This window comes from Geospiza fortis, unplaced genomic scaffold, assembly GCF_000277835.1.
Source record: "Geospiza fortis unplaced genomic scaffold, GeoFor_1.0 scaffold396, whole genome shotgun sequence".
Taxonomy (NCBI): Eukaryota; Metazoa; Chordata; class Aves; order Passeriformes; family Thraupidae; genus Geospiza; species Geospiza fortis.
Window position 1 is genome coordinate 4,499,527 of NW_005054345.1, and position 25,921 is coordinate 4,525,447.

The window sequence follows — 25,921 nt, forward strand, 5'->3', positions numbered from 1 at the left end:
ACTGGATTTAAAAGAAGGCTTTGTGCTTCGGCATGGACCTTTCTTAGCCTCCTGCAGATGGTTCCTGTTGCTGAAAAGAAACATGACTTGTGAGATGGGGAGACCTCCGTGCCGATTTTCTGTGCTGCTCTAATCCCGCTTTACACCCATAAAGGACTTCAGTCCTTAAGCCTTTACCCTCTTTCTCCTAAATATTAAAATTATTTTCCTGAGTGTCATACCGTATTAAAGCAGAATGAAAACGGTTTTAACAATTGCTGGCATGGGTCTTCTGTACAGCATGTGTGTCACAAATCATGTCACTTTTCAGCAATAGGGCTGCTGCCAGCGGGAGGCTCAGAAATGCTCATGTTAATCAAAAATTTTAATTTCAAATCAAATTGACAGTTTACACATGGTGAGAAATGCTTCTCACCATGTGATATTTCAGTATGCTACACTGGGCAAAATGGGTGCACTTTCCTGTTAAGAATTTTGACTACAGTATCTGCAAATTTATGGGTTTCAGTGTATTGGGTATGGTGGTGGTTGATCTAAGGGAGCCCCTTGGAGAATAGGAGACAGAAGGGTTTTCATGCAGCCTGGCACTGGTGAGCCGCTGTTGGCACATGCTGCTGGAGAAATGACAGGTATTCAATAAACATCACTATGGTTAAGAGGAAGATTTAAAGGAGGGAGGGGCTGCAGTGCTATAAACAGGATTTGAAACAAATGTGCTTATTTCAGCCCGTGATTAGTCTGAATACCTAAGTATTCCACACCAGTTTTTAAATATCCTTACGTTTATTTTCACACTGATGTTCTTCACACAGCATGAACAATAATATTTATGGCATTAATACTGTAGCTAAATTCTAATTTGGAGCAGTGTAAACCCAAGTAGACTCCGCGTGTTCCAAGGCACGCTCCAGTGGTGTGCAGTCCGGAACGCGGCCACAGCACACAGCCCTGCCGTCGGCTCCTTCCTCCTGCCAGCAGCATCCCAGAAACCTGAGGGCAGGCAGATTCAGGAGGCAAAATACCAGCTGATGCGTGGTGAGGAGGGAGAGGATCAAGGACAGGTGATGGAGAGAGGAGCAAGGGCAGGGGATGGAGAGAGGAGCAAGGGCAGCTGATGGAGCGCGTGCGATCGGCCGCAGACAAGCAAGTTGTACAAACCCACACTTGCAGGCTCCACCAGAAATAAGGTCAAAAAGCAAAACAAAAACATCAAAAAATGACCAGTGGATAGAACTATGATCCGTACATTATTCTCTTTAGGAGATTTCCCAGCTGTCTGGGGGGTCCTGAGGTTAGTGCAATGCCAAGCTCATGATTGGGACGTTATTTTATGGAGGCCTTGGAGATGGGCAGGGATGGCAATATTCCCTTCTGGGTCTTCCCCTCCAGTGCCCAAATTTCCCATGGGGTGGGTGTGTGCCTGTTGGTGGGTGCCCAGGGAACACCCTGCAGCACCACATGCTGCCAGCTTTCCCTGGAACTCCATTTGGACACTGAGTCACTGGCAATGTCACCACAGACCTTGGAGATCTCAGCTGTCATTGCTCTTGTAACCGGGGTTGATGTGAAAATATGAAGATAAATAACTCCTTCATATTATTATTTTCAGGGAGGCAAGCTTTTCTTTTTATTACTCTTTTTATTGTTGGAGGCTATAAATATTCCAGAATTATTATCCCAAGGTAGATTTCATCTCATTTACTTTGAAACGCTTTTGAGGAGGCATATTATTTTATAAGCTGCCAAATGAGTATGACCACTTATAATGATTTTTTCTTCTTTTCTTTAATATTTCATTTTTGGATGGAGGACCTGAAACTGAAATATGCTAATTTAAGACATCTGTTGTTTTTCAAGCTATAGGCCCCTATCGGTATTAATGCAGGTTTTTTTATCAAATTGGGTTTATGGTAGACAGGGAGATTCTAAATTTTTATCATTATATCAAAAAATGGTATTTAACTGATTTCTCACACACACGAGTACTGAAAAGTACCCAGTGATGAGAGGAGTCATAGGAAATGAAAACCCACAGCAGACATCTTAGATCGTGGAATGGTTTCCATTACACAAGGCCTTTAATGTGAATTGAAATGCTTTCAATGTTTCAAGAAGACCTTTGTCTTCAAGAGAAAGGAGCTATCCGTGTGCCACCACTTGGACAAAACCTGACATGATTGATTGCAATCTGTAATCGCTTCATTAACAGTAATAAGTTTCCATTAATTCCACTATCTCTGCACTTAAATATAAAATGAGTTGGAATCTCCTAAGAGCTGAGGCTGCAGTGGATCCGTGCAGGATCAGGCTGTTGGTGACACGCCTGATGTCATGTTTGCTGTGGTCCCACGTTTATTAATTTGCAGCCCAGACTCTGAAGCTCAATATGACAAATATCAAAGGCATAATTAGGCATTTTTCTCATTAGAGATTCTAAAGTGCCACGAGTAGGAAAGGTAGCACACAGGGAGAGGTTACACATGTATTTGTGTTCTGATTCACCTCTGGAGCATCCCTGCTCAGATGGGTTCCTTAGGGAAGGGTCAGAGTCCCTCCTCCAAGCCACCCCCAGCAGACATTGATTCCCAATGGCCACAAACCATATGGAAAAGGAGCTGAACTTGAGCTCTGGGCACCCACAAAAACGAGCAATTTTAGACAGACAATTTCACTGTCTGCTGGATACAGACTTTTTAGCTAAAACCCAAAAAGGCAAATCATTTACCAGTGGTTTTGCATATTGTGAAGGGTTAACAAAACTTTCATTATCACAGTCTATTAAGCCAGGACCAGGAAACAATTTCTAATCAACACTCAGATCTGGGCAGGGATTGTGCAGTCTTTTGTAGGAGGCCTCAGATCTGTGTTCTCTATTCTCACATGCTCACTTCCAGCTGTTGTCATTGAAATCCCACATAATCTCCCCGGGTCAAAGGGCAGTCATCCATGACTGCCGCTGTTAGGAGGTTATGCTGATTTCTGTTGTCAAATATTGGCCCTTTTCTCTTTCAATCACTCCCATTCTACTTTTTTTAACAAGAAAGATCCAGCCTAGAATTGTATTACATGACTTTAAAGTCTTAAAAGTGTTCCTCTATTGTACTAACACGACATGCCCTGGACGGTCTAATCCATCCTCCTATGGGCCACAAAGAAAGTTCTGGTGCTTCTTAAAACCTCAGCCAAAGGCAGGTAGTGAGTCAGGGAAAATAACAGCATCTCTGACATGTGGCCCCACAGTTATTTTCATAAGAAAATGCGCAATTTGTCCAAGGTGAGCTGTTGCTGTGGCGTTAAAATTATATTGGAAATAACAAGCTGAAATAGGAGTGGGAGCATTTGTCAGGGAAGGAGAGAGAGGTTTCTGCATCACCTTTAATGTATAATGACTTGCTTAACTCTTCTATAAAATGTCCATGAATTAAAAACATGGTCTGATTTACCATTAAAGGTTTATCAGTTAGAAATTTGAGGAATGCATTTTGTGCAAAGCAGTTAAAATAAGGCCACCGTGGCAGCTCTGGTGATCAGTATTTGAGGGCTGCTGGTAAATGCAGATTTCATTCTGTATCCCAGCCTGGTGTTGTCTGCCATCAGAATGGCACAGACATTCCCTTGGACAGAATATTGTGGCTGGCATAGATGGTCTCCTCCATCTCCATTTTTTTAGATTCAGAGTTAGTTTTTTTTAGATATGCAGCTTAGCCCCGTGGATCTTGCTTTGTACTTCCAGCGTGAGATAGAGCTGAGCTATTTCTCAGCAGCGGCAGGGCTGCCTCAGCTGGGTCAGCCCAGCCTTGATAAACTCACCTTCCAATTAAGCAGGGTGTAAATGTTATGAAGGTCTTGACTGGAGCACGCATGTTCAGTCCTTCCCTTTTTTGCTGGAGAATGCAGATTAGGAGTTACTCCCTCAGCCCCATCCTCCTCAGCCACGGAACAGCTAATCTTTTGGGAGTCCTGGGGGTGAGCTGGGTTCCCTCTGATAACATCCCCTCTCTCCAGGCCTGCGTGTGCTGTGTGATACAGACATTAATTTTCTCATCCACATTATTGCTCCGCATTGTTTGTGAAACATGGGATTATCTAGATAGAGGATAAAACCAAAAGGAATCAAGTTGCACTTCGAGCAGAGAGGGCTTTTCTTTTAATCAGGCATTTGGTTAAGATAATAGGCTTGAGACCCTAATTGATTATTACTATTTTAAGGTTTTAAGATGGCTATGTATAGTGAGATGCTGAACATGAAAAAAGCCTTAGAAATGGGTTCAGTGCTAGTTTGGGGGACTTGTGTAATTTCAAAACACTAAAAAGGAATCAAAGTCTCCCAAAAAGCTGTTCTCTGAAGCTTAATACACTGTCACTCAGATTGTAGTGGAAGAAAAATAACTGGATTTGGGCTTCTTCATCTTCAAAGGAGTAACTCTCTCTCGGTTTTATTTAAGCTTGGCTTTCAGGAAACCAGCTGCATCTCTGTTTAGAAAATGCCTCATATATTTATGGTGCAATCTAACTATTTTACAGCAAAAATAATACTGTTGGAATACGCAAGGAAGCCTGCTAATTAAACAACAATAATACCTTGAGCACCTTGAAAACATCTTCAGATATTCAATTAAGGAACAATAACCCCATGAACTTTAACCTATAGACTATATTCAGACTTTCTACATAAAAGTAATTGCATCAGTCATGATTTTCTCAAGCTACAACACAAGCTCTTGATTGGTAGCTCAACGTCTGAGACTCCTTTTTACTGCATTAATTGGGAAAGCAGACAATACTCTCCCTGTAAACTCCATTTTAGGACGAAGGTTAGTTGCCTTTGTACACGTTTACTCATTGAAATAGGAATGTTTGCTTAATAATTCAAAACAAATAGCACTAGACAACAAGTCCTAATCCTGATTTCTCCTCTGCCAGTGTAAATTAGGAGAAAATGAGGTGAAACTCTATTTGATCGGTGTAGAAAGATTTGTTTAAAACTTCTTTGAGAGAGATCAGAATTAGGCTCCAGCAATTGAAGCCTTTTCTTCTGGCTTCTTTGCTGGGATCCAAAGGAAGAATATGTAAATGGCATTGGGAATTTTCTCCCCAATTAAAGCAGCCGTCAAGTTATGGAAAAATGTTTTCCATGTGGTACCTGGTACAACAAGATCGGGCTGTTGTGCATAATGATTTAATAGTTACTATCCTGATCTTTTTTATTCAATTTGGTCTTATTATCCTGGGTGTTTTCCCCCCTTAGGAAAAGATGATCATCTTTGTGGGCTGAAGTGAGATCTTAGGTGATGAGCTAAGTCCTACCTGCCCCTGGACTTGACTAAAGGAATGATTGAACCATTTATTTTAATTCCTCCTGGAGGTTGTCAGCCCATCTTTGTTTGGCAGGGCAGTGAGCACGTGCTTTAGCCAGGCATGTGATGGAAGTGGAGCACGTGTTCCAACAGCTTTGCTGAGTCAGGGCCTGCCCTGGCCAGCCACGTGTCTTAATTTGTACCCAAAACTGCAGTGGATGAGCTCTGTGAGGTTCATTCTGGGCACCTTCTTTACTACCAAACTGTGACTGCTGCACAAAGCTGCAGACATAACCTGTCATACACAGCAGCTTCAATGTCCCATCTCTTGGATACTGAGCAAAATTATCACAGTGCAAGTATTTCAGTAAAGTGCCCCATGAAAAGCAAATCTTGGGAGCTTTCAGGATGTTTAATCATCTTTTCAACACAGGAGCTTCTTAATGCTAACATCTGCATATGTAATTACTTGACTTTACCTATTTTTCTCCTCATTCAGAATTAAGTGGATCCACCAAACTGATACATTTTTTGCATTTTGACCCCTGTTAATAATGTTAGCTTCACATCTTTTGTCAGTGCTGCTGTTTCCCAGTAATTCTTCTTTTACACATTTAAGTTCTTTGTACTATTTCCCTCGTTTCCTTCTCTCGCTGTTATCCAAGCTCAGCAAAAATGAGAGTCTTAGGCCTGGATTTTGCAGTCTGAGCCATCCAGGCAAACCTTTAAAAATTCCTGAACTGCAAATTCACAGACCAGCCATACCCTAAAATACATTCATGATCCAGCTCTAAGCCAAGGGCAAGGCTTTTGTGGGTATCAGGGTATTCTTAATGATTGGCAAGGCAAGCCCCTGATTTCCTAATGTTTGTAAGTAAATATCAAATTGGAGAGTTGGGAAATTCACCTTTCATTTGTGAAATGTTTATTTTTGGTATTGAAGGGTGAAAATCTAACCACGCTTGTTGCATGCTGTTGTTTAATGATTACTATTACATGTACTCCCAATAAAGAATGTTCCTGCAGGAGTAAGTGGGCATTTGAAGTGTACCAGAGATAGGAATACTGAAGTTAGCATGCCCAAGATAACTTATTCATCTTCTCTCACGCCCTGAGAGTTAGAATGTATTTAAAGTGGCACTTTCATTTCTGGTTTCACCTGTGTGTGACAGGTTAAAGTAACGTGGTTTGCCTTGCCACAATCACATTTTTACTGCATAATTACAAAGGGCTTTGGGCTTTCCCTTTAAAAAATCAGCCAAATATCCTACCGTGGCTGTGATTCAGGGCTTGGGGGTATTTTCCCTTCCATATTTAAATTTCACCTTCACTCTCCGTGCGGCGGGAACGTGCCTGGGAAATGCAGGTGGGAGTGGACACCAGAGCAAAGCCGGGGTGGTGTGCTGCAGAAAAAAACAACACGTGGCAGATGTTCGTGGCATTGCTGGATGCACTTCTGGAAGTTGCTCAGATGCTGCCATGATGAGCACAGTGTGAGAAGTTACATAGCATGGACTGGCTTCCCTCTGAAGGGCTCTGCGGAGTAGTAAGCGTCCTGGCCCCGATCCAGCAAGGCACTTAAGCATATGCTTAATTTTAGGCACATGAGTGGTTTCAGTGAAGACCTAAGAGAATTATTTTTAATTCACAGATCATTTAATTCAATAGGCAGGTCTGCTGCAGCATATGAAAAGTAGATCTTCATATTAAAAATACTTGGGAAATCGGCGATGAACAAACGTTGTGTATGGGCAGCAACCGTTTCTAAAAAGCAGAATGAGGTAGTCATCACCTTTATTGTGGGAAAATACAAAGCAGATCAGGCAATAGCACTTACAGCTATCTGGGAGCTATTTCTAAATTGAAAATAAGGAAAAATAAAAGCTTGTAAGAACATTTTTTTTCATTTGAAGTAGGGAAAAATTTATTCTCTTGATGTAAATAAAAACCTTGTTTGCAGATTGAGGAATTTGTTTGTGTTGAATTTCAGCATCAATTTCAATATTTTATAGTACATTTATCTACAGCTGGAGCATGACAGATTTGTGTATATTTATATGTTTGTGTACATAATACATATGTATACACACATACACAAGGATGCCCAAAGATATACATATACACAGTTTGAAAACTCATCATTATTGCTGGAGTATAAAAACATGCCTGATGCAGAAACTTGTCTCGAGTCTGTTAGCTTAGAGACTGCGTTCATCTGGCACCGTGGGCTCCTCGCAGAAACAGGGAACTTCTTCTGTGTAGGAGCAGAATTCCATCAGATCTTGGCTGGAGGTGGAAGGCTCACCTCCCTCCAGATCTCTCCCAAACCTTTCCCTGACATTCCACCCTCTGCAGACCTGTGCAGAAGGTGCATTCTTTTCGCATCCCATTCCACAGGTAGAAATGGCAGTGGGATATTCTGGGTTTGCATAAACAACCCCAAAAACAAGAGCCAGGAGTGCAAACGTGCAGCTGGCATTAGTCCTGTTGCTCTGACCACTAGAGGAAGGTGCACAGGTATTCCCAGCAGGAGCGTGGGGTGCAGGAGAATACATGGAATGCAGGGAAATCGTACTGAGCCTGACAAACAATTACCGGCGGAGCAGATGGTGCCCCTGCAAAACATTCAATAATAAATGTGTGCGTGCGCCGGAATCAGTGACTCTAAGTAGGACAACCTAAAAAGGTATGCCACTTATCCTGTGGGCAAGCAGGACTTTACAGTTCTTTTAATAATCCCTTTATCCTGCGATTTCTGCTGTGACCCTGATTTCCCAAGCAGGAGGTCAGCCCGAGTGCTGCCCTCCCTCCCTCCCTCTCATTGAGGTCCGGCTCTGTCCCGCCGGATCCCGGCCTGGGCTGCAGCTCCTTTGTCACTGAGCATAGCCGTGAAAATTAAATGAACATTTGGTGGAAGGCATGTTTGCAGGGAAGAAGGAAAATACTGTTATGTAAAGTGCCATCACATTCTGATAGCGAGTGTAGAGGCATTCCTTGCACAGGGAAGCTGAGCGTGGATGCCTCCACCCTGGTTCCTACAGACATCCCACAAGTTAATACTTCTTAACTTGAGATTTATTTTTCCCTTCAAAACCTAGTTTTAAATGTTAGAATTTTTTTTTTAGTTGAAAATGCCTTAATTTAATTTTTTTTAACCATCTGCTCTTCTATGATCCCCCTAGTGCAACCTCAGAAAAATGAAGAATACATCTTTAAATCTTGTTTGGTTTGAATGAATGGGTAGATAATCCTGATCAGATGTTTCTTTAGAGAATAATGTTTAAAACGATTATGGAACTTAGCTATCCTGTCTGTTTCCTAGGTACAGTATTTTCATTTCAGTTGTGAAGTCATTAGGGGTCATCCAAGGTAACCGTTTATTAAAATAGTCCTCTTTTGTTTCAGATTTCCTGTTGAGATGCTTTAACATGTAAAAATCTCCCTGCTGATGTGTCATGTTAGCTTTCCTAACCTCTAGATAGAAACCACAAAGCAGCCTACATAGCTGTATGACTGGTTACCCACCTACATAAACAATAATTACTGCTAAGTGGGAAATTAGATGTCACATTTTAAGTCTAAATGAAAGTAAAGTATTTGAGAATACTGTCATTAAATGCTTGAAGCTAATCGCAGTTCTCTCTCTCTGTTTGTTTTGTAGGACATTTGGGCTTCCAGGACAGTTTTGTCACATCAGGTGTTTTCAGTGTGACTGAGCTAGTAAGAGTCTCACAAAGTAAGTATCGTGTTGTGTCTGATTTATGTGGTTTCTGCAATCCAAGTTATTCTTTTTCTTTGATTCTTATTGTTCCCTTCCTCAAGTCAGAAACAGCATCTTGAAAATTAGGACTCTCTTCTCCCCATTTCTTGCCAATGGACAGCATTTATGTGCCACTTCTTTATGTGAAAATAAACCAGCAGAATTTAAAAGTCAGCTGATAAATAATTCGATTCTGCAAACTTGCATGTGCAAGTTGATAAGCTTGTCTGGTACCCAGCTGAAAATGGGCAGAGTGCAGACAAATGCATACAAAAATCAGCCTTCCTTAGATTCCTTGGAGGACCCAAGGGCTGTATTGTAACCAATTCTCTGGAAATTACCTGATCTGTGCACATAAACCTGGAAATTTTCTGATGCTGTTTTTTCCTATTGTGTTCATCCATGCCATGTGTATGTCCATGTGTGTGATTGTTGGGGCTGTCCCAGTGCAGGGCCAGCAGCTGGGCTTTGATGACCTGTGTGGGTTCCTTCCAGCTCAGGTATTCTCTCAATTGGGGTTTGTACACCGGCAAGTTACTGAAGTCATTAATGATGCCAACAACTGTGCCACCTTCAGCCCTGCTAATGTCACACATCCTGGCTTCCCCAGGCCACGTTTTCCATCAGCTGTATGGAATTCTGGCTTCCAGAAGGATTTGGGATGTGACCTTTAAAGAATGCTAATGCCCCCAGCATGAGTGACACGCTGCAGCATGATCATTACAGCCCTGTCAATACTCACTAACAACACCAAATTGAGAGCACCTGTCACCACCCTGTTCCATTGATCAAAGGTGCATTGATTGTATTTTGCTATGACATAATCCAGATAGTCCAAGGAAGGAGTGTGGACAGGGTCTTGCAGAGACACTGCTGCAAAGCCAGGCCTGTAGGGATTTCTATAGGGATCTATAAAATTCTTCCCTGTGAGGGTGAGGAGGGCCTGGCACAGAAAAGCTGTGGCTGCCTCATCCCTGGAAGTGTCCAAGGCCAGGTTGGAACAACCTGGAAGTGCTGTGGGAGGTGTCCCTGCCCATGGCAGGGTGGAACTGGGTGATCTTTAAGGTCCCTTCCAACCCAAACCATTCTGTGATGTTTTCTCCAGCTAGTGTGGAGATAATATCACATTATCCAGGTGAAACTCTCAGCTCTGTGCCCCTTTAAAACCTTAGGGTGCACCCAGTCTCTTGAAATGATAAAAATGGTTCTCCTCCTAGATAGCAGAAATATTTATTTGTGTGCTGGCTCTGGGAATGTAATTTAAGTCATTCTGGGGCTAGAATATAACTGGCACAAACCAAGTAGAAAATCAGTGGTTTTGAGTGAGAACACAGTGTTTCTCAGAGGATTTTCCTGGTTTATTTTATTTAGTAGCTAGTGTCTTTTGGAAAGTGTCTTTTGGAAAGATACTAGCTACTAAATTGGCTTTACATTCAAAAAATTGGCTTTACAGTCAAAAAAGTGATGGTACAAGGAAAGCATGGCACGAGGGAGATACATGAGAGCTCTATGCCCTGGAGAGAGGCAGAGAGAAAAACTTTAAAGAAAACATTTCTCCCGAGCTTCCTTCCCTGACAGCTGGTGGGAATTTTGGGAGAAGGGCAAAGTTAAGAGGACTCAGAAGTCAAGAGGAGCTGCTGAGTGCTCAGCACATTTGCGAATCAGTTCACTTGCTGAAGTGCTTCAGCAGAGCCTTTGGCATCTGGCTGGCTGTGCAGGGAGCAGAGACTGGCTGGTACCTGCGGCCAGGCTGGACAAGCCCAGGTTGTCACCAGGGTTTGAGTGTCTCCGTGCTGTGTCACCTCATTCCAGTGGGACAGCGTGAGGCTTTTGAAGCCCGAAGGGTTCACCCTCCCCCTCCGCAAGGCATCCCGTTTCCCCACAGCCTTATCTTGGCTGGAGGAGCCCTGCACAGCAGAGCTGCCTCTGGACTCTGTCAGCCGTGCTCCATGTGTGCACTTTTCCTAGGAAAGTGCCCCACTCCTGGCTGGAGCCTTCCCAGCCTCCCCCGGAGCTTGGCGCTGACCTCGTGAGCATCGTGTTTCAAGCTTATTAATTTTCCCTGATATTTTATTGTAACTAAACTGAAACACTGGGTATCAGAAATCCTAGCACTCAGCATGTTTTGCAAATTATGAGCTGTGTCTGAGATGTTCCCTCTGCTTGCAGTTGACGTGCACCACCTTCAAGGAGGGGCACCTGCACGCATGAGGGGCATGGGCTTTATTAGAAATAAGAAAGGAGGTGATGGTGGGAAAAATACAAAGATTCAGCTTCTATCTGTTCCAGACACGGGAGTTTGCACTATTTTTCATGGGCTCTTTAATAATCCTGGGAGGTCAAGACCTCAGTTTTATATCCTGTCCACAAGCCAGCACCTCTACCAAAAATAGTGTCCCCAAAGCATATCGGGATATCACTTCAGAACTGACTCAGAGGGAAGAGTGCCAGCAACTGATTTAGCTACACTGCTTTTGATAGCACCCTGGATTTTCCTTGGAGATGCCCCAGACATGTACTGACCAGCCTTAACCTTGTTTACTTTATGAGGTCTGAGAAGCCCACAGCCTGACATGCCCTGGCTACCCAGTGGGATATGTTTAGTGTCAAGTCCAGCAGCACATTCCCAGAAAACTCAGTATTAATTCACATGCTTATATTCAAAGAATTATTTCACATAACAGAGCAACAAGGTAATTGCTGCATACTTGCCTAAATTGGTAAGCAAGGTCTTTTAAAGTTGATACAACCCTCTCTGGGCTGTCTGCGTGTTCCTGTGTCCTGATTTGAGACCAGTCCTCTTTCCAAAAAGGTCATCTTTGTGTGTGCCCGCTGTTACTTTTCTTTCTATGCTTGCTTTTGGTAATACAGTGATAGAAATAAGTGATTTCCCCCAGTTTTAACTGGCCTGAGGCAGCTGTTATCCAAAATTAATCTTACAAAATATTGTGGGTAGCAATTATGTGCCGGGTTTATTTAGTAAAGTTCCCAGAGGTCCACATGACAGGGAGTCTCAAGTAAGAGGCAGTTGTCTCCATCATGCAAATTTGGGGAATGAATTAATCAAGTGAAAGGTCAGCTGTTTCTGTTATCTATCTTGCCTATCAGTGCTGATCATCACACTTTCTGTGAGCTATTGAACAAGTCTAGACTGTGCTGGTAACAGAAACTTGCTTCCTTCAGTCCTATAGATGCAGATTTTCTTTCGAAATGCTGCCCAGCTGCTGAGTCTTGCAGAGCCTAGTAAAACAGAGAAAAGAGATCATAGATGTGCATCTGAAAAAACAAAGACTCCTCTCCAGCCCCGTCTGATGTGGGTGTTGCAGCTCATGCTGTCAGTTCTCCTCCATTATTAGCAGGCAGAGGGTGTGAGCTCCTCTCTGAGTGTTGTCTGTCACCCCAGATACTGGGGAGACCCTTGCAGATAACAGAGGCTTCATTCTTCCCTCTCTGGAGAGGTCTGTGCTGACAACAAAGGGCTCAGAGGCAGAAGCGTCGGGGACGGGCGGGTTTGGGAACTGACAGCCAGCTGTTGGCCAAGTGAAACCTCCTCCTTTTCTCCCTGCTTAGGAAAATATTCCCCTGCCTGTGGGCAGCCATCTCAGGGCACTGGAGGAGACCCTTTGCAGAGGTGCTGCAGTGTGTCCCCTTCCCTTGGCAAGGGTTGGAGCAGGCAGAAAGGCACAGGGAATGCATCCCCCCTTGGCTTTGAGTGTGCACCATGTGCAGGGAGAGCTGCTGGGAAGATCTCCTCCCTCAGAGGTCATTCAAGCAGCCAGATAAACTGCACTGCCCAGGATGTGAAGAAAGATTTAGGATTTATGAACGTTGGCTAGAGCCAAATCAAACATATTTGTTTGGTGGTGTGTTATTTGTCAAAATGATATCATCCTTCGTGCTGATAAACAAGGGAATTCTGACTGCACCCTGGCCTGAAAATGCCACACGTTGGCTTCAATGTGTGCTGTGTGCAGTGAGGAGCACTGGGGGGGACTTCCAATCCCTCTGGTGAGCCTGTGGCACCACAAGCACACAAACTTGCTCACTGCTCCTGTGCACACACAGAAATGGCCCAGCTGATTATCCCTGAAACACTCGGACTAATTCCACGGGTGTGAGCAGGACGTTTTGGGAAGCTCAGGATCCTGCATCCACGCTCATGCAGCAGGTGCCAGGCTTGGGGATGGAGCTTGGGGGATGCAGACAGGGGCTGAAGCGTCCTTGCCATGAGGGAAGGGCTGGGGTGGAGAGGCACTGCCAACACTCCAGGCGCGGAGCATGGGTGGGACTGGGGAAATGCAGCCTCCTCGTCCAGCTCTTCCAACAGGGAAAGTGAATCCCAGCATGTCCTGGCAAGGTGTGGGGTGCCCTGGCTCTTCTGGAGGGGCTGGGCTGGGCAGTGGATGCCTTTTTGTAGCCCAGGAGAGGCTTTTCTCCTCCTCACAGACACGTGTGTGCAGCCAGGGTGTGATAAACCTGCTGTCCCTGAGCTGCAGCCCGTGTGTTTTCTGCTATACTAAGCACTACACCACTGAAGGCAGTTAAAGTCAGCAGCATGAAAATTAACATTTAAAAAGATACTCTATATTCCTTAGGAAAGCACTGCTATCCAAAACTCTCTGTGTGGGCTTGGGTATGAGAGGGAGAAAAAAAGATTATAATAAAAAATAGACTGCAGGCATAGAGTGAACAGTTGCCGTGACCTTGCCTTTTGTATGCCATTACACAATTCAATGGCAGTCCACTCAAACCTTGCTCTCGATCAATATCCTATTAAAGCAGCACAAAAAGTCTCTATAAACTTAGTGGTTAGCTATGTTTATAAATGGAACTCAGCATAATTAGATGGTCAATAGCAGGCTGTACTTGTAATTTTAAAATGAACATCACACATTTCATATCTGTTGTATTCGGCGAAGCCTCTTTGAATCTAATGATACAGTGTGGAGCAAACAAAGGCCTTGCAAAAAAAAAAAACAAAAACCCACCCAGCTCCCCTTTCCTCCCAGCAGCAGCAGCACAGTGTGTTTCCCTTTGTTTACGGAGTCACAACACAGGAAAAAGTTTATTAGTCAAATGTCATGTTTCTCCCATTTAACCTTAAACACATTATCACTTCACTGCAGTGTTACACATGTAATGATCTTAGTCACATCCCAGCCCCTCTGTAAAAATAAATACATACAAATGGGGACAAAAAAGAGAGGCTAAATATTAGTATGGCTTAAAGAAAGTGCCATATTCCAAGGGAGACAAATACCAGCCTGGCTGGTTTTATTTAGTGGGTTTCCTGTTCTGTAATTCAGTAATTTTTTCAAAATAAATATTGCAATTGGGTTTAGTCAGAGGACTTTTTCTTAATTTCTCTATTAGTTTTCTTGACATTTGGGGTGAGGAGCTGAGCTGGAGGGAGCAGGCTGGGAGCAGGGTGATGCTGCCCTGCATCCCGGGAGTAGAAAAGTGTCAGGCAGAGGCACCAACCTTCCTCCTCCTCCTCCTCTGTTCAGGCAAACCAGCTCCTCCTGCCCCTCTGAGCGTGTCCCTGTGCACAGGGAACTTTTTTGATGCCAGCAGCTGAAATGGGGGCTCCAGGCTGGGTATGGGGTGAGAGGGATCCTTCCCTCCCACCTCCTTCCAGCTCATAGCCCTGGGTCAGGCAGCATCTCGAGATTTTTGCTTTGACTCACAGTTGCAGTTTCTGACATCCTTTCCCATTTGGGGGATGTTCCTGAGCTGTCAGGAGGTCACTTTGCTGCAGAGCATTTCTTGCAGGGGTAATGGTGTGGTTTAAATATCATTGCCTGGATTTTGTGAGGCTGCAGCTCCCAGCACTCTGCTCCACGTGGGGCTGGAGCCTGTTCCTGGGCATAGGAACAGGGGAAGGGAGGTTGTGTGGTGGATTGCCACATGCTGCAAGAAACAGGTTTGGTTTAGACTGAGTTTTTTTAGTTTAGACAGTGTTTTTTAGTTTAGACAGTTTTTTAGTTTAGGTAGTTTTTTAGGATAAGAGTTTTGCCACAGTTTGCACCACTCTGATCCCTTTGCGTACTCTGCAGAGATGCTGCCTTTGCTGGGAGTCATAGAATGCCAGAATGGTTTGGGTTGGAAAGGACCTTAAAGCTTACCCCATTCCAGCAGGGACACCTCCCACTATCCCAGGTTGCTCCAGCCTGGCCTTGGACACTCCCAGGGATGGGGCAGCCACAACTCCAGCATGCTGTTGTGATTTATGGCAGTAAATGCAATAACTGCAAGCTAAGGTACAAATGGGCTTTGGTGGAAGACAGGCACTGTCAGAAAGGCAGCAGAAGGGATTTTGGAGCAGCTCAGCCCTGTGCAACCTTTGCCACAGCACTTCTGGGGCAGAGACCTTGAGCTGATGGTGGCAGGGTGGTGGCTCCTGTGCAAGGACTGCCACAGGGCTCAGGAACTGGCCCCCACAGCCCAGCCAGGTACTTTAACCTCTGCTGGTGTCTGTTAAAGATGAGTTTTGTTCTTTAACCCTCTGTTTTCAAACTGGCATTTGAGTGTGGCAAAGTGGTTTTGGCCAGTGACCAGCACAGCATCCTCAGTGTTTGCTACCCAGGCACCAGCCCCTGTGGGGTCAGCCCTTTCTGCTGTGCACTGAGTTTACACAGCATCAGCAATGCCTTTTTCCTGCCCTAGCCCTGCTCTGAGTATTCCTTTCTTCTATAGGGCCAACTCAAGAAATATCCAGCATCTGGGGAAAGGGCAATAAATGGGGCAGGGGGAAAGAAAGAAGGGAAGCGTTACCCACATACCAGTTTTTCTTCCTTATCTCCTTGGAATAAAACTGTTTCATAAATCTGGCAATGTCCAGGAAGTTCATTGTGCCTCAGAAAGAAACGGTGCTTTAATTTAATGCTTGCCTTTTTATGTTCCTGTTTGGAAAGCTGTGTGCTTAACCTGTAAGTTTGGGAGGCAGAGAGTGCAGAGGAATTGCTCAGGAAAGGGTTTGCAGAGCACAAATCTGTTTGGCAAGGAAGTTGCTGAAAACTGTGGAGTAGATGCTGCAGAGAGTACCTTTATGATTGATTTCCATTCAAGTCAGACTGACTGCAGTGTGGTCATTTTTCTAACCCATAACTGCACACACTGCAGCAGTCTGCTATCTGCAGGGTGTCTGAATTATAGCAGTCCATGTCCCTGTTACCTTTTACACAAATTACTTACACCGGTTTCTTTTTCCATGCAAATTCATCAGTTTTACAGCCTCTTGTAGCTGCTGTCAGGAAACTGTTGCAGAAAGCACAAATTGATAAAACCAGTTAATTTTACTGTGCTTAATTTTTCTTTGCCTCTGTTAACACACCCTCTCATATACCCAGTGTGCAGGAAGCCTATGATAGTTAAGAGAAGATAACAAAGGATTTGAGTGTTCTTGTCATAAATTACTTCCCAACTTAATTCCTTTTAATGACCATTCCAGATTTTCTCAAGTTTTAATGGCCTTGTGCATTTTCCGTCCCTGGCTTTAGAAGTCTGTGGATATCCAGGCCGTTCCCTTTATGTCTCAATGACGTTCTTAAAAGATCCTTGCCAAACAACAACTAATTGTCTTGTGGGGATGATGAGGCAGCTGCAAAGCTACATTATTCCTCTGTCAAATCTGACATTGTGAGCTCCTTAAGACTTGGGGTGAAACACTGGCCCCGTTACAGTCAGTGGCAGCACTCCCAGCCCAGACATGTTAGCTGGGTGATAGGAGCTATCCTGTCTTCATTTCCTCACTCCTTCCCCGTTGGACTGAAAGATTTTTTTCATGTTTGAAAATGGGCCAGATTCTCAGACCAAAGATTAAACTTGGCTCAGCATCCCTGTGTGGCACTGAGACTGCCTTGCCTTTGTGGCTGTGAATCAGGGCTCTCAGACAATGCAGCCCAGGCCAAGCTGGTGCGTTTCATTGTGCAGGAGGTCCCTTTTCAGATGGCTCTGAAGTGTGAGAGAAACCCATGATCTGTGATTGTCAGCCCCCGAAGTTGCATTGTCCTGTGAATAGCACTGGAACAGCCACAGTGGACGTGGTACCATGTGCTGTATTAGTGGCATTTCAGCACGAAATCCATTCTCTGCTGGCTCCAGCATTAAGCTGCTCTGCTCCTTGTCTGCTCCCAGAAGAATACAGCACGTGGAGTTCATGGCTTGTGCCTGCAAATTTCAGGGTGTGTAGGAATCTGTGATGTTTCATGTGAAACCAAAGATCCAGGACAGGGAAATTGCAGGGATTCGTATCCCTTGCAAGAAAAATTTCAGTACTGGGTAAGGTGATGGGGTGAAAAGTGGAAGGTCACTGCTGGATAAAACTTTTGGGGAGTCATAGCTCTGATTTAGCTGGAGGAGAGGCCAGAGGAAAGCTCAGATGCTCTTAGGCAGAAAAGAACTCAAGTTTCTCATCTGCTTTCTTAACCTCTGTGCTTGTGGCTGTACATCACATGCATCCCAGAGGTTCTGAGGTGTGTATTTCCCTGCCTGTGCTGCTTATAGATCCTGCCAAGCACTCTACAGGGATGATGCAGCCTATCTGTAACCATGCCAATAGAGACAACATGGTCCTAAAAGCAACAAGTTCCATTAAATGTTAGAATGACATTAATAGAAAAGCAGCGCTTAGAGGAAGTCGTGCCGTAATTGTTTAATTTTAAAAAATAATAATAATATCTTTGGAGGAATGTAAGAGAGATTCTTTTTCATGGAACATTGTATTCTTGATAAAATTTCCATCTTCTTGATTGCAATGCCAGGTACCATTAGCATTTCCTAATTTCCACATCCCACCTGTTCCCATCGTGAAACTAAACACACCCATGAGGAAGAAGAAAGTGATTTTGAAGTGCAATTCATGCCATATTCACATGACTTACTGACTGCAATCTCTTTTGTTTCCCCAGCACCGATAGCTGCAGGAACAGGCCCTAATTTCTCCCTCTCAGATTTGGAAAGTTCTTCGTACTACAGCATGAGCCCAGGAGCAATGAGGAGGTCTTTACCTAGCACATCCTCTACCAGGTAATTTAATCTCTGCCTACCACCAGGTTCCTTGGAAACCCAGGCCAGCATCATTACTCATCTGGGAAAGTAACCATTAAATTCTCTGACAAGCTGTTTGGGGGCCTCACGGTGTGGAGCTGTTTCAGATTCACAGAGCTGAATGTTCAGCTGGATTGCTGTAAAGTTCTTTTTGTGTGTGCAAGCCTCTAAGAAAAACTGCTGTGTGGACCTGTGTAGCTCCTGGTTGTACCTGGGGGTATCAGGAGAAGTTCCACTGGAATTGCTGAGTTCCAGCTTGTGGCAGAAGATAACTTGGAGCATAATAAGATGCAAGGAAAGTCTTAAGATAGACTTAAATGTAGTTTTTATTGTAAAAAGTGTTACCTGTGAGACTAAGACTGTTTTAGGATCTTGGTCTATAAAGCATTTAGTTTTCATAAAGCATTTAGAAGTTTGTGACTCAGCCTTTGGAAAACCAAATTGCTAATGCAGATGACTGCCCCATCTGATTTTGATTTTGACTTAGATGCCAACTATCAAACAAGGATATTTTTTATTTTTTACCTTTCACTTTAATCATCCATGAGATTAGATTTATAAACAAGCTCAGTCACTCGAGTAGTCTTGAACACTATTAAGGAACCAGATTGATTTTTCTTCCCCCACAGCCAAAATAGATCACTTATTTCAAAGACATGACAAGAAAGTCTAACTCCTGCCTAACGCTCTTTTACATTTTTATCTCAGCCTGCAGTGCCACCAGCTTTGCAGTGAGCAAGTGCACGTGTGAAAAATCTCTGTAGTTTGAATATAGCTGTTGTTTTTATTTTAAAAATAATAATCTTTAACGAGAGGCTCTTAGCAGTAACTTCTTACAGTTTGCAGTGATTGGAAGAACATTCTGTCTTGCACTTAGTGTGCACGTTATGGAGCTTGGTGACTACAATTCCCACTACACATCAATTAAAAACTTTGTGCTGTTTCTTTCTTGCCTGTAAACTGTGTAGCCTACAGCACTCATCATTAGCACCATTCTCAGGTAGAATTTACTGGTGACTCCAGAAGCAAAAGTGAGGTTATTAATGTTACTTAAGAGCTCAGTTGTTGCTCTTCTATTCTTCTACAAATAGCTACCACTGATAAGGAGCTAATTATAAACAGCATGGGTAGTTAATAACTTGGTAATATGTTTGTTTTCCTCTCATTAGGCTGTTCCCAGTAAAAAAAAAAAAAAAATTCTTTAAATACACAGACTCAGCAGAATTATCAGGCGGTAATTATATTGTATGCACACAATTTCCCCTATTGACACATAACAATTCTCTAAATTAAGGAATGGCCAAACCTGCATTCCACACATGCCACAAGACTTATTCTTCCTGTTTCTCACCAACTGGTTTTGCACACCCGCCAGCTCCTACCTGTGCAGAGCTTCGGGTGGGGAGGCTGCAAGCTCTAAACCAAGAGTGGAAGATTTTATGTCTGTTAAATGTGTTCCCCCTACACAGAGGAGCCTGTTCTTGAATGCCTTAAGTCTTAATAGAATACAGATTTGGGGGAAAAGAAAAAAAAAAAAAAAAAGTGAGCTGGCCCAGCCTTGGAAAAGTACTTAGAAGAGAAATTCTCAGTAAGGTCCCCACACAGTCTGTGCAACTCATTATGGAAAACAGAGCCAAGCTGAGTGTCTTTGGCTCTGGGATCCTCTCCCTGCAGAACTGCTGGAGCCAGCGGCCACCAGAGACCACTCAAAGGGCTCTTCTGTGTCCTGAGCCTCTGGTGAGGGAGGTGTGATGTATCACGGGGGGATTCTTTAATGCTGACACTGGCCAGAGATACCCATTGGGGGCTTTCTGTGCTTGCTGGCACAGCTGCAGAGTCAAATGCTTCTTATTGTAGGATAACGTGAACATTTGAACCAAGAATGGATTCTTCCATCATCCACTTGCCTATGTTCCTTCTTATGGGACTGGGCTAATTGAAAAGATTGAAAATAAAAGTTTGAACTGATAAACAATTTGCTTTCAGAATTAGCCGTGAAAAAAATCTGGCAATGAAAATAAGTCTCGTGTGTCATCACCGTATTCATTCAAACTGCAAGAACCGTGCAATGCAGATGAAATTCTTGCCTTTTTATTGACCTCTGCGTGCTTTGGAAAATGTCCTACTCTGAATCTGTGAAAGCCTAAATGTCAGACTAACTTCTGGTCAAACTGGTGCCTGTTTAGGGGTATGGCCTGTGAAACGTTGTTCTGTGTCTCACCAAAGCACCCTAAATCTGTTCCGCCTTGAGTTGTTCCCAAGCATGTCCCAACAGCAGTGCCTTGGTTCCTCTTCCATGCCCTCATGGTGTGTTTCTTGCATTCTCAGCTCCACAAAACGTCTCAAGTCTGTGGAGGATGAGATGGACAGCCCTGGTGAGGAGCCGTTCTACACAAGCCAAGGGCGCTCTCCAGGCAGTGGCAGCCAGTCCAGTGGATGGCATGAAGTGGAGCCAGGTAAGCCCCGGCTCTCAGAGCCTCAGAACTTCATCTCCACGTGCTCTGTTTGGTTATCAGGATTGCTGTGTTAGAGAGGCGACCAGCTCTAGACGTCTCGTCACTTCCGAGAAACGGCCTCATGAAAATATGGCAGTGGTTTTATTGCTCCTGCAGCTGTGAATGTTTCTGTAGTGTGTCACTTCTGTGTTTTGGCCAAATATCTGAAGTATTTAAATAATGCAGCAGAAGATAGGCGGTCTTTTTCTGTCAAATTGTCCAGATCCAGTTCTGGGATAGCTTTTTCTAGCAAAAAGCAGTACCTGTCTGGGCTGTGCTCCATCAGTTATGCTGCTTAAATAAATATCCCTAAACTCATATAAGGTAGAAGGACTTTTCAAGCATTATACAACACTTGAGATCACTCAGTAATGACTTTTAAGAGACTTACAGAAGGAGTTGTTTTATTAATCTGTAATGCTGTGAAGTGTGATTGGAGGCTTCATATCAAAATAGATATCACTGGCTGTTACACTTCAGAATGTTGAGGAAGCTCTTTGGCCTCTTCTCAGTTAATTTTTGTGTGTGATCTTTCCTGTTGATCATTTTTTTGGGTTATGTTACGTTACATACTTGACTGTCCATTGATCACTTATTCTGAGATCATCTGGGTGCTTAATACTCTTGGAAATATTTTTCTGGGTCAGTGCTATGTGCACAGGTGAAGTTAATGCCTCAGTGTTGCTTACAGCTAAATAATCAAGTATTTATTGCCAATAAAAATACCAGAAGTCTTATTTGTTAGAGGAAAGCAAGCAGTGCCTCCCAGGGTTTGGGAAGGTCCTCTAAAAGTGCAAAGGATCTTTTGCAATACGTATTTTTTTGTCTTTCTTGTTCGTCTGGATTTAAAATAGTACGGGTTTGGTTTGTTTGAAGAAACACATGCTTGTCCAGGGCACTGTGTATAATGAACTATAGAGCACAGAAAAGTGAATTCGACCTGCACAGCATTAAAATCAGTTCTGTGGGCACTTGGCCAGCCACCTATATCCTTCATCATGTAGGAAACATACCCACAGCTTTCTCTGGAGACCCTGTCAAACAGCTGTCCTTTACAGCATGCCCAGAAAGTCACCAAATTTGGGCTATTCCAGACTGGGAGGAGACTGATTCCTGTGCCTGGGAGCCCTTGGAGGATCCCCTGCCAGCTGCCCTCTCTCCTCTAATGAGGAGGAGCCAGCTTGTGGGCCCTTATTGACTGCAGATGTGGCACTTTGGCAGGAGGAGAGGGTGGACCTGCAGGCAGACAAGTGCCAGGCTCCCCGTGACTGCCTTGCCACCGCCGTCCCCAGGGCTCTGCTGTTTGCTCGGAGGTGTCCTGCTCCCAGGCACCAGGAGCTGTCCCCTCCATCAGCTCCAGGCTGCAGATGATGCAAGGCAGAGCTTCACCTTGCGCTGAACCTGCGCTGGCGGAGCGGCAGGAGCGCGGACAAAAGCTCGGCGTAGAGGGACAGATCCCAGCCTGCTCTGCAGACACAGATGGCTGGAAACTGGTGGGGTCACTGCTTCTGCAGCCCTGCCAGGCTGGGGGACAGCTCCCCCCAAAGTTTGGGGGTGCTCGTTGTTAATGACAAATGTTCTCCATTTGTGCAGCAGCCAGAGGTTGGCTATTAATTCTGCTGCCACTGCTGGTGGTTTTCCCCACATGTGGTCATTACCTCTGGCTCGTCCAAGCCCTGGCTTGATGGTGGCACCGAGCTGCTGAGCTGGGCAAGGGAAGTACCCAAAGCCTTCACAGTGCCTCCAAAGCACCTCTGCTGCTCTTGGCACCACTGGGCGCCCATCATGACGAAGCACAGCTGCCTATGTCAAACTTCCTGAGGTGCTCAGAAAGGCAAGAACAAGTCAGACAAGAGAAGGTTCTTCCTTCCTCGTGACCTTCCTCACTTATTATAGAAAAATCCCAGATTCTGTGTAGTCTTGCCTGTAAAATGGCAGAAAATCACCTTGCAGCATCAGGGACTGTAGCCAGGTACCAACCAGATATAGCTCAGATTCACCAAGCCATCTATCACTGTCACAGCTGTGAAGAAAAAGAGCTTTCTTTATCCTGCCCACGTGGGATGCACTTCCAAGCCATCCCTGTGCTTTATCCACGCAGCCCCACCCCAGTGCTTCTGCCCTGGCTTTCCAGCAGCCTGTCCTCTGAATTCATTGCCTCAGCTTCTCTGTGAAACAGGGTCACTGCAAGAGCACGGCTGACAGAGGGATTACCTGAAGAGCCTCAGCTCATCAGTGGTGAAGGACAAAACAGTGCTGAGTGTCCTTCCTTGCCAGGGCGGCAGTGGTGTGTCACTGGCCCGAGGTGCTCCCTGAGGGACACGTCCTGCTGTGGTCTGTGCACAGACATCACACCTGGGTGTGACACTGACCTCTGTGGCCTTTTGTGTTCGACACGGAGGTTTCACCTCCAAAATGTTCGAGGAGTCTTTAGTGGGGCATCTGCCTAGAAAATAATTTGGTCACCTGAAAACTGTACAAGTGATGTTAACATCCCGTTTTAGCTGGGGGCTTTCCACAGCAGTCCTCTCTGAGAGGGAGCTTTGGAGCCTGGACCAGTTTCAGATCCATCCTTTCCGATGTCTTTATTTCCAGAGAAAGGCCTTGCCATTGATTTAATCTACAATCAAAATGGTGGCACAGGTTTTAGCACACAGTAATCTCTGAGCTTCGGTGTTTTGTTTTCTTCTCGGTGAAATTTGCTGCAGAAGTTTAAAGACTAAACCCATCTTTTTGTTTAGCTTGGCACTTCTTCCCCGCAGCTCATTTTGTGCTGTGTGGGATAACACAGGTATCAGCAGTGCAGAATGGGGCTGCTTCAGAAGACAGGCTGAGGTTTTATCCCGTGCTGGCAGAGCAGTGCAAGCCAGGTTTCCAAAGTCCATAATTAAACCCTGTCCTTTGGGTTACTGGCCAAACAACAGGAGGAGGAAATCAGAGCAAGGAAAGGAAGACTTGTCTGTGGGATGGCTGCTCTGGCTGGGAAGGAAAGTTCAGAGAGGAGCCAGCAGCCAACCTCCCAGCCCAGTAGGATCCACACCAAAGATAATAATACATCCTTTGCCTTTATTGCCTTTGAGTAGATTGCTTCCTCACAGGAGATTTAGATTTATGCAGAGATAGCTTCTTGGCCTATATGCCTTGACAGGTTTATGGGAGTGAGAGGATGAATATTCCATCTCTGTGTGTCGCATCTGCTTAATTTTGAGGTGTGCACATGAGAAAGAGGGGAGACTCAAACCCTGGAGCAGGTGTGAAGCACACACGTGCTGGTGGCACAGGCACTGGGAGAGGGTGGTACTGAAAGGTGTGGCCTGGGACAGTGCAGGGAAATCAGGGCTGTGGGAGAGGGAGATGGGAGAAATGCACTTCAAAGAGAGCAAAACCTGTTAGAAAAAGGGAAAATGAGAAGACAAGCTTTAGACCATACAGAAGGGAAAAAGAACAAATGCCAGAAAAACAAAAGTTTGACTTCCTAGAAAGGAAATATGAAATGGAATATGTGAACTCCTCCTGGAGAAGGAGAGCACTCCAGGCAGAGGGTTATTTACCGCCAGCCGTGACTAGCCGCTCTACATCTGTCTCCATTTTTTTCTCTTGAACAAATTCCCTTTTTGGATACTTTTCTTCCTGCTTTGCTTCCCTGTGATTGCCCCTGTAAGTGGTCTTTGGAGGGCAGGCTGTATGCTCAGAACATATGTGCAAACTGGCCGGGGAACAGAAGAGGACAAAACCACTCTGTGTGCTATTTCCATCAGGCAGTGGATGCTTCCCCTGTGCCTGCTCCTGTGTGCAGGACACAGGCTGCACCTATTGTCCATCCACAGCCCTTCCTCTGGGCTTTCACTTGCTCTGCTGAGGCACCCTGGTGTCTGTCTCATGGTGAGACTTTGCTGGGCGTAGATTCTCCATGCTTCACCCACCTGGGTGTAGATCCTCCATGCTTCACCCACCACCAGCAGCACGACCTCTCCCTTCGTGGCACATCGGGCCTGCAGTGATGAGCAAAGGACTCAGCTTTGTTTCTTTTACAGATATTTCCTGTGACCAAGGGTGCAGCAGTCTCCCTGTACGTCAGGTGTGACAGCCAAAGCAAGCCCCAGCATTAATCCCATGTTCCTTGGGCTGTACTCCTTGAGTCTCACATCCATTTACCTGCACTCGAAAGCTCCTGGGGAGCTCTCCGACCTAAAAAGGCTGGAGTCTGCCAGAAAAGATGAATTTCCTTTCACAACAGGAAGGCTTAGGAAGTAAAACAAAGCAGACATGTAGTAAATTACTTCTGCTTTTCAAATACCTTTTGCGGTATCCTCCTTACCATTACTTTATCTCAGCACTTTCAGTACATAACTCTTGTTAACTGAGAAGAAGGGCAAGAGAGGATAAAGATGATGTTAGTAAGAAAATAAGGCAACATCACACTGGCTTTGAACTCCTGCACAAAGCTGGCCTGTGTTCAGTTCTGTGGCAGCTCTGCTTGTAATGGGGGTAAGCCATAATTACAGGTATATGTTTTTTAATTCCATAATAAGCAAATATTGAGTTAATGTATATCTCTATTCCACTTATGCAATTTTTTTTTAATGCATTCTCTTGAACCAATCCAGGAATAATGTTCACATTGTGCTCTCTCAGTCATTTTGTGGAACATATGGATGGCATTTGCCAAGTCTGCTTCCATTTTGTTTCTACAGCATGGCGTGGAAAGAAATGTTTAAGATGCAAATTCAGAGTAACCTAATGGATTCTTTACTTAGGTATTCCACTTGTTTCTTTACTTAGATCTTCTACTTTATTCTTAGATCTTCTACTTGTATTTCCACACAGTAGTTCAGTCCCTAGAGGACAGGAATCCCAGGAAAGGTTCATGTTTGCACTCCTTGCACTTCTTGAGGTATCTGAAGAGACAAACAGAGCTCTGCTTTGGTTGTGGCCTCGACCAACTTGGTTTGCAAAATGGCTGGAGCTCTGTGCTCCTTTTTCCACTGAGAGACTGGTGTGGCTGTTCACGTCATGGTCATCTCCTTGCCCCAGCTCCAGCCTGGATGTTCTGCTCCCACTGTGCTGTGCTGGGCCTTTGTCTGTCTTCACCTTGAAAACCCCAGGAAACAAGACTTTCAGTGCAGAAACCTTAAGGAATTAGTAATACCTCTTGCACTGCATGGCTGATAGACATATTTGTGAGGTTGATAATTTCACATGAACCTGCAGAAAGCTGGAGAGCTCCCAGTTAGACTGCTGGACTCATCTGTGGTGGTGACGATGCTTTTAAAGTCAGACTCATGACTGCTCACTGAAACACCCGGGCTGCTGCTGCTTGT

At 44.6% G+C, this 25,921-nt stretch overlaps 1 protein-coding gene across 9 annotated transcripts in view; it reads left to right on the forward strand.

The window, feature by feature from the left end:
- The window catches only part of NFIA (nuclear factor I A), a 348,500-nt gene that overhangs the window by 249,732 nt on the left and 72,847 nt on the right, over positions 1 to 25,921 (forward strand). For all 9 annotated transcript variants that reach the window (XM_031058563.1, XM_005422969.2, XM_031058564.1 and 6 more), the window contains 3 exons: positions 8,959 to 9,033; positions 17,967 to 18,084; positions 20,434 to 20,561. In XM_031058563.1, the coding sequence (XP_030914423.1) occupies positions 8,959 to 9,033; positions 17,967 to 18,084; positions 20,434 to 20,561 (321 nt within the window). The remainder of the gene's footprint in view (positions 1 to 8,958; positions 9,034 to 17,966; positions 18,085 to 20,433; positions 20,562 to 25,921) is intronic.